The 9,313-nt window shown below is 36.2% G+C and overlaps 1 protein-coding gene across 2 annotated transcripts; it reads left to right on the top strand.

Moving 5' to 3' along the window:
- Positions 1–1,039: 1,039 nt before the first annotated feature.
- Positions 1,040–8,706, top strand: LOC137835597 (transcription factor LHW-like). 2 transcript variants are annotated; one of them, XM_068644183.1, is made up of 10 exons: positions 1,040–2,355; positions 3,249–3,458; positions 3,574–3,655; positions 3,780–3,821; positions 3,905–3,964; positions 4,502–6,343; positions 6,445–6,546; positions 6,861–7,001; positions 7,093–7,218; positions 8,105–8,706. In XM_068644183.1, the coding sequence occupies exons 1-10, from the start codon at positions 2,261–2,263 to the stop codon at positions 8,273–8,275; spliced, it is 2,871 nt and encodes a 956-aa protein (XP_068500284.1). In that variant the 5' UTR covers positions 1,040–2,260; the 3' UTR covers positions 8,276–8,706. The 2 variants fall into 2 exon arrangements, with proteins under 2 accessions (XP_068500284.1, XP_068500285.1); XM_068644184.1 differs by lacking the exon at positions 1,040–2,355 and adding an exon at positions 2,967–3,166.
- The last annotated feature ends 607 nt before the right edge of the window (positions 8,707–9,313 follow it).

The following is a 9,313-nucleotide window of genomic DNA, read 5'->3' on the forward strand; positions in this document are numbered from 1 at the left end:
TAACACGTTACAAAATCACCTCCTATTTTTTTATGCAACAATTTTTTTTTTTTCAAATATAGAAACACTATGTATCACTTTCCTGTTGGCTAATAATAACAAGAGTAACTAATTAAGGGAAAGAATCGTAAAAAGCAGGTTCTTAATCATATTAATTAATTGGTTACCTACGAAAAAAATATTAGAATTTTTAGAATAAGACAGAAGTATAATTTTAACATATAATATTAAGAAGTGGAGTATAATTTACCCGAAAATTAAGAAAATGGGAAATATTTTTTGCTTAAATAGTTTCATTTGAGATATTTCTTGATATATATAATGAACTCATTATCTTTACATACAAGCTGTCTTCTCTTGAATTATTGGTTGCATTGCATGCAGCAATTTTACTGAGGTGGCAAATGCATGCAGCTTGTCGAGTTTGGTTCCTCTCTAGATTTAGGACACCAACCCTCTGTGTTCCAGTACAAGTTTGGTAGAAAAATGCTCAAACATCTTCTACAACATTTACCCACTAATTATGCGTTTAGATTACTTTACTTTACTATGCAGAGTTTTTAATTATGTTTAAAACGAAAAGCTAAACATGGATTATCCTATTATATTTATATATATAAGATGAGATTTTGTTTGTTGATTCCAACTTTTTTGTGCGAGTGCCATTTTTTCTTTCTGTCCTGAGAGTGGTCCTTGATTGTTACGCTTCAAGATTATGATGGTCTTCATCCATCTACCCATGCCAACTTAACTTTCAAGTTGACCCAAGAGACATATCTGTAATTAGACAAGTTTCCTTATTTCCTTTTCAGTTAAAATGTGAGCACCCAAGAGATGTGGACTTCATTGTTTTTTCTTTGAAATCAATATGCAAACACATCACTGTCAAGCAGGCTATTATCTACCTTTTTCACTATTTTAATCTCTCTATTCTTTTTTAAAAAATTATCGTGCTAATTGGATTTTTATCATTAAAATAATAATAACTGTTCTTACAGTTTCTGTAGTTATAATAACTGATATACAACTAAGTTGTAGCAATAAACCTTCATGATTGTAATCATTAAAATGCGATATAGTGTAATGTTGTAATCTAAGATGAATTGAAGAGTCTAAAGAGTGTGAACTTCCAGCATAGCAATAGCAATAGCAATAGCATGCATTATTGAGGTTTTAGACTAACCCAAAATTTGTTTCTTGGGTTAGGGCAGTTCGCCAGAAGCGCTTTTTTCCCATCATGATTTTCCCACCTCAGTCGTCAATCATGTCTAATGAGTATTCTAGCTCTCCACAAACAGTGTAGCACTACAAAAACAAAACCAAACCAAAGTGGTACCATACTCTTGTGTTGTAATGTAATTTCACTCCAACGTTATTGATGCGAGCATGATGTCAACCCGCACTAGTGTCCATGGATTATGGCCACTACTCTCTTCTCAAGTCCCAACCCCACTGTCACAGTTTCACTCTCTCTCTATTCTCTGACTCACCAAACAAAACAACACAACACAAAACACATTTCTCTCTCTAGACTCTATCTGCATCTGACTCCCGACACTGTTTCAGAACCCGACAAAAGCAAAGCAACCTCTGCCTCCTCCCTTCGCAGTTCTCACCTCTCACTCTCTCCTGCCCAGTGGCTCTTCCCGTAATAAAACCCAAAACTTTTCCTCTTTCTTAAACCACACACACTTCCACCACTTTCTTTTATTTTTCTCACAAATGGAAACCCACCAGAGAGAATGATATCACAGTTCCACACGCCGCCTAACCTCTTCATCTTCAACACTTCCTCACCTTAACTCATCTATTTCTCTCTTTTCTTCCTCCAAGCCACACCAAACACACACTCACTCACTTTCTCTAGTGGAGAAGATGATGGTTCTCTGCAAGCTCGAAGCTCGTGGCATAATTTAGACACTTTTCTACAAGTCTTTATTTGCTCTCTCTTTCTCTCTCTAGATTACTTTCCTTTCTTTTTGTTTATCTATCTACAACTTCCTCTGCTGGAGGATGGCATGCCGGGAACTGGTCGTTGGGAATTTGGATCCGCAGAGAAAGAGAAGTGGGGGGTTGAGGACGAAACAGGCGGGGAGAGGATCGTGCCGTGGTAGTTAGGACCCAGAATCTAAAGTCGACGGAAAATGCGTGCTTTCCGGCTTTGATAATTGCCCTTTTGTGTTTTTCTGTTCGTGCATGCTGTTGTTCATCCACTAGGTCGGAGAAAAGAAAAAGTAAGAAAATTGCGAAGTGCTTTGAGATGGGGTTTTTGTTGAAAGAAGCTTTGAGGACTCTCTGCGGTCGGAATCAATGGTCTTATGCTGTGTTCTGGAAGATCGGTTGCCACAATTCCAAGTAAAAGGCTCTTTCTTTTCTAGTTTATGCTTGTTTCATCTTCTTTGTGATGTGTGTGCCTGTGTTTTTTCGTGTTTTTTTTTTTTTTTGCTTAATGGAAAGAAACCTGGGATGCAGTGAAAATTGTGTGGAAATTCTGGTTTTTCGAATTTCCAAATCAATTTTGGTTAACTATTTGCTGTTTATGTTTGCTTTAGGTGCTTGTACTTTATCAGGACCTCGTATATGAGGAATTCATACGGAATTCATGCCCATATTAGATTCTGTTTTTGGAGATGATTTGTTTCCAAGATATGATGGGCATGTTTAGGGCCTTATTTATGGGCCACTGCTTCCTTTTATTTGATTCGTATTCGTGTCCTGCAATATACTCTTTTCTACTTTGGAACTTTGTGCCTTGATTGCTTCTGTTTTGTCTTCAAGAATCTTAGTTTTTTTTATATATAATATCTATTTAAAAAGAAGTTTATCTGCCATTGGTTTGCCGGGCGCACTACCTATTGGATTATTGGTCTGTGATCCTTCAAATGAATCTGCTAATTCGGAGTTTGTCTTTGTCTTTTGATTCGGTTTGGCTTTATTACTTTTCCACTTATAGGAAGCTTTTCGTTATTTTTTAATTTTTCATAAATGAACGGTTTAAATGCTGATGAATTTTGTCATGCAAAAGTCTTAATAAAAATATGTTCCCTCTATTTCCTTGTTTTGGTCCTCTCAGCCTTTTCTTTTATTTATTGAGTAAATACATGAAAGTGTCTTTGTTGGTTGTCCATTGATCTCAGAACCCAAAATGGAGTTTGAATCATTAAGCGTATGACTTTTTGCTGATTGCTGCTGATTAAGTATATTTGTTTAAGCTAGTTGAGTTACTCAAGTATGGTTTGATTTGGCAGGTTATTAATCTGGGAAGAATGCTACTATGAACCTTTGCCATGCCCTCCACCCATGTTTGGGATAGGAGATTTGCCTTACCATAATGGGGGAGGACACTGGTTTTCTTCAGGGTCTCAGTCATCTCAACTCGGGATTCAAGAGGAGGACCGAGTCAATTCTTTGATTAAGAAAATGACTGTAAACAATTCAGTTATCATTGCAGGTGAAGGGTAGGTGCTTTCTGTCTTAGTGTATATGCGAATTTAATTCAGGTTTTCACAAAATATTGAAGTGATTTTGTTGTTTATCCCATGTTACTCAACTGCTATTTTTTCTGTTATTCAGTATGATTGGACGAGCTGCATTTACAGGAAACCATCAGTGGATTCTTTTGAACAGTTTCACAAAAGATGTAAATCCACCTGAGGTATGAATTATGTTATTGGCTTCTAGTGGTCAAATACTTTTTTTTGTAGGGAAGTTTAGAGACTTGGAGTATATATGCTTGTGAACTTTGTTTTGATTTCTTATATCTGTGCTCCCTTTTTTAGTTATACCCTGAAGTGCATCACCAATTTTCAGCTGGAATACAGGTTTGTGATTTTAATTATGCTCCGTGTCTGGTTATAAAATTTGTATTTCTGTTTCATGATTCCCTATCATATTCTTTTTGCAGACGGTAGCAGTTATTCCTGTACTTCCTCATGGGGTTGTTCAACTTGGCTCTTTCTTACCTGTAAGTCCTTTTCTTTCTATTGTTCACTAATTCTGGAGAGATGTAATGTAATATAACATCTTCAATGATTTCATTGTGCTAAAGCACTGAATTATAGCGAGAGGACAAAGAATCTTTACCTTGTAAATATATGGATCAAGAGTGCATGCTCTAGATTAACTTCAGAACTTAAAATTTGCTTATCACTTGAGGACCACAGGAACGTGATCCATTCATAAATTTAGGATATCTAGCCTTGAAAATTGAGACATTGGTGGGTGAGTCCTTTCAACCACACAAATCTTCACTCTTTTTATACAAAATCTATATGATCTGAGTGATTGAAAGGACGGGGTTTAGTGAATAACTTTTAATGCAAGCAGTTTGAACCTTGCTCAAGATTTTCATTCTGTTTTGTTTTGATTTTACAGATAGACTATTCCTAGTTTATATTAGTTTCTCTAGTTTGTATTCTAGTGATTGTGCCATCATTTAAGAAGCTTTCCTGTCTGCTGTTCCAATGTCCCTCAACTAATTCATCAATACTTTATGACACAGATAAATGAGAATATGGGTTTTGTGAATGATGTGAAGAGCTTGATCTTGCAATTAGGATGGGTTCCTGGTGCTCTTCTATCTGAAGACTATTCCGAAAATCCCTCTATTGAACGACTTGCTGGACCTTCCATTACTGGTGTGCCGCTGTCGATTGATCCACCTGCCGTTGCTTCAAATGGCACTCCCTCAGTAACTGATGTCTCCAATCAGAAAAGTAATCCATCTCATACTTCAAGGCGTATTGTTCATACACCTTGCCCCTTAAATGCAGAGACAAATACCTACCAGGGTTCTGCACGGACACCAGAAACCTGTAAATTGAACCGAATATCCAGTAACCATTGCCAACCAAAGGTTATTCCAATGAGTAAAGCAAACTTTTCTGGCCAACAAGAGAGTAGAGCTATGGAGGCTGAAGTGATAACCTCAGATGTTGATTCATGCCTGCAGCAGCATTCTGTTTCATATAATGCAAGATCTGCCTTCGATAACTTGACTACTTCTGGGTCTTTTGGTCAATCTTGTCTAAGTGATGATCATCTAACATTAATGGAGCAACAAATCATATCAGCCATTGGGAATCGAGATAATGTTAATCCTTTTTTTAATGTGTCAGGTACCTTAAACATGCCTCATCCAAACACAGATAGAGGCCACATACTTGGTCACAGTATGAGTTCTAGCAGTGCTCCTTTACAGGGAGGAATCCCAATACATGGTGGAATGAGTACTCTTTTGAGGTCAAATCTGATTACTAGTCCTGGTTCAAAATCTCCCAAAGCATCCACAGGTGATTTATCTGGAGTAGAAGTTGGGATTGGACTTCAAAATTCTGATTCTTCAACTAAAGCAAGGGGTTGTTCTTCGAAGAATTCGACTAGTCAATCCGGCACCTTTCCCATGCATGTAGAAGGCTCTAATCAGAACATGCTCCCTGTAGATTTCAAGTGTGTTTCAACAAATCAAAAGATAGACTATGATTTGCTTCAGGCCCCTAACCTCCCCACTTTCCATGTTGAGAAACGTTTGCCCATTAGTGGTCAAATCCCTGGTTTTGCCCATGATTGCCTTAGTAAAGAGGGTAGTATTCAATCTATGATGGCAATGAATCCTAAACTCAAACTAGATTGTACTAAACCTCCATCAGGTGATGATGACTTGTTTGATGTTTTAGGGGTAGATATGAAAAACAAATTGCTGAATGGAAATTGGAATAAACTCTTTACAGACGAATTGGATGCAAATACAGAAAATATGGACAAGAAGTTAGATCCTATGAATATGCTGGACACAACTACAAATCCGGATATATATTCAGTTAAAGAAGCAATAGACAGTGGCATTTTTTCTGGGACGGGAACAGACCACCTCTTGGATGCAGTGGTCTCCAAAGCCAAATCTGTTGTAAAACAGGATTCTGATGACATGTCGTGCAGGACAACATTGACAAGGAATAGTACCTCCTCTGTTCCCTCTCCTGCCTGCAGGCCGGTTATGTCTGGTCATTTCCAAGGGGGAATATTTGATTTTCCTAAGAATGGTGGTAAAACAGGTGTCACAGAAGCTAGTATTAGGTCCAGATGTAACAAGGAAGATGCTGGAAACTGTTCTCAAACTAGTTCTGCTTATGGCTCCCAACTTAGTTCGTGGGTTGAGAACAGTGGGAGTGTTAAACGTGAGAATAGTGTTTCAACTGGATACTCAAAGCAGCCAGATGAGGCTTGCAAGCCCAATCGTAAAAGGCTTAAACCAGGAGAGAATCCCAGACCTCGTCCGAAAGATCGCCAAATGATTCAAGATCGAGTGAAAGAGTTACGAGAAATTGTGCCAAACGGAGCAAAAGTATTTCCTTACTTAATTTCATTCCAATTTTTTAGTGATTTAAATATCTTGTTCAGGTACTGACTTTTCTTTTACTTCTTTAATCTCTTTCTGTCTAACAGTGTAGCATAGATGCACTTTTGGAGCGGACCATTAAGCACATGCTTTTCTTGCAAAGTGTGACAAAGCATGCTGACAAGCTAAAACAAACAGGGGAGTCTAAGGTACGGGACAGTATTCACTCCTGTGTGTTTTCTAGCTCATGCAGTTTATCTAATTATTATATAATATATGGTCATGTGTTATTTCGTGGGGAACAATAAATAGAGAGAGAATTTTTTTTTTAGCATTTTGAGAAGTTTTCTGGCCTATGTATTTGGTATAGCTCAAATCAAATAGCTAATAACCCTTTATAAGCATATAAGTTTGGTCAGCATTGACTATTCAATGAGGGACTATAAAGAAGAATTTGTAGCATGTTAGTTGAGGAATTGCTAATAATGAAAAAATGGGGATCCTTTCTTCCTTAAATATGCAGATTATCAATAAGGAAGGTGGGCTGCTTTTGAAAGACAACTTTGAGGGAGGAGCTACATGGGCATATGAAGTTGGCTCACAATCAATGGTTTGCCCTATTGTAGTTGAGGATCTGAATCCTCCTCGTCAAATGCTAGTGGAGGTAGTGGATGGTTTTTGAAGTTCTTTTGGTCCTAGCCTAATGTATATTTCATTATCACCTCAATAATCTGTCTGCTTGGTTATTTTTACAGATGCTTTGTGAGGAGCAAGGTTTCTTTTTGGAAATAGCCGACTTAATCAGAGGATTAGGTTTAACCATATTGAAAGGAGTAATGGAAGCTCACAATGACAAAATCTGGGCACGCTTTGCTGTTGAGGTAATACTACAGAAAGGGGCATTTTTTTTACACAAGTTCATAAGTAGAGAATGAATTCCCAAGTTATAAGTATCAGTACCTGCCTTTCATCAGCTAAACATTTTATATGCATTGTTAGTGAATCGAGTTGATAATGATATTTCTAGCAGGCATTTTTTCACTGGTATTGGAATATAAGATACCTATTGTCTGTTTTTGGCGCTTATTTTCGGTAGTTTCCCAAGAGAGCTTTTGAAAATTAAGGGATTATATCTTTTCGGAAAAGCTTTAAAATAGAAGTTGTTTGACAGTTCTCAATTAAAAGTTACTTTTTCAATTAAAAGCTTTGATTCATTGCCTAACGTCGATTAGTTAAAGATGAGAGGCTAAAGTATGTAACTCATTTTTTAAACCCACTTCGGATAGCCTTTTTAAAACTTTCTTGCCTCTCTTCCTCATTTTCTGAATGTGTTTGGTTCTACTTCTCACTTTAATGAAAAGAAAACCCAAAAAAAGCTGGGTCTAATACTACATCAGTAACTCTTGTAATATAAGAAATGGTTATCATGCTTTCTTGTTATTTGATTATGTTGTTATGGGAGACTTGGCTTACAGTCTTAAATATTAATATTCAGTCTTCCATTGAAGATCACACATCGACTAGGAATAAAATCCGATGGTAATATATAAGTCGGGTGCACCCATCACTTTACTAAGCTGGTTTGTAAAGTTGAGTTAAGCATAAACTCACTAATTAAGAGGGTAACAAAGCACAATTCTAGGCCACACAGCTAGAGAGACTGCATGTTTTTGTTTGTTTGTTGATTTTGATGTAATATGCACCTTCAAAGCAAAGATCATCAGCATGAGGATAAGGAATCCAATGTAGTTATTATTCAATTTGCAGGCAAACAGGGATGTAACAAGGATGGAAATATTCATGTCACTTGTTCGTCTTTTGGAGCAAACAGTGAAGGGAAAAGCATCTTCATCCAATGCAATTGATAACATGGTGTACCACACTTTTCCACAGACTGCTCAGATACCAGCAACTGGAAGGCCTAGTGGTTTGCAATGATGAACCAACCTGTTACATCTTTTTCTTAGTGTGGATGTGTTGAGAGCAAGCCCACAATGAGCTTGCCATGACTGACATCAAATCCAATCTAAGATTCAGGTGGACTTAACTTTGCCTAACTGTTTTACATCTCATGTCTGAACTCATTTTGAAAAAGAGTGTTTAGGTACTAGGTAGTGGAGAACAATGTCAAGATAATATGTATTCCTATGTTGTAACAGAATGTTTCCTTTCTGTGCCGGCCAACATAATGCATACTGTGTTGGCATTGTCTACTGATATACACTGAACTCTCTGATGACTTGCATCATTTTTTCTTCTTTTAATTGTGTGGGGTTAATACTGAAGCAGTTGGTCTTGTGATTCAGATAACATGTATAGATATTCTACCATATGGAAAAGAAGGGTCTCGTGTGCTTATTAGCTTGCTACACTGTTTCTTCTTTACCCTTTTTAAGGTTTTGTAACATGTTCATAAGTTATAGTTAAATATATTGTGTGATTTCATTCTGACTTCACTTTTTTTATCCACGTAGTATTTAAATTTTTAAACTATCTTAATTAATCTTTTTTTATTAAAAAGATTAAATTAAGAAGTACAACATATAAAAAATTTTGAACTTAAAAGATCATTGTAGAGGAAAATTTTAAACAATACCATAAACAAACAACTTATAGAGAGGAAAGAAGAATATCTGATAAAAAATAAATGACTAGTTGTAACTTGTATTATTACTAAAGGAAAATGGACTTATATTAAAGAAAGATCTATCATAACAAAATGCACTTATTCCAAACTCGTAATGTATATTCATTATTTCAACTTGGAACAAAGGAGGTTAACCTTTAACTTGGTTAGTGGTTACTGAAAGTTTCCTTTATTTGATTTTTTTTTTTCATTGAATGTCCGTTGAAAATTTTCTAGTTGATATAAAAAAAATATTCTTATAAACTATTAACAAAAAATAATTATAGTATTAATGATGAAAAGAAATCATTAGAGAGACAAACAAAACAAAATCATAACAAACATCAATT

The sequence above is a fragment of the Phaseolus vulgaris genome, chromosome 5, assembly GCF_000499845.2.
Source record: "Phaseolus vulgaris cultivar G19833 chromosome 5, P. vulgaris v2.0, whole genome shotgun sequence".
Lineage (NCBI taxonomy): Eukaryota > Viridiplantae > Streptophyta > Magnoliopsida > Fabales > Fabaceae > Phaseolus > Phaseolus vulgaris.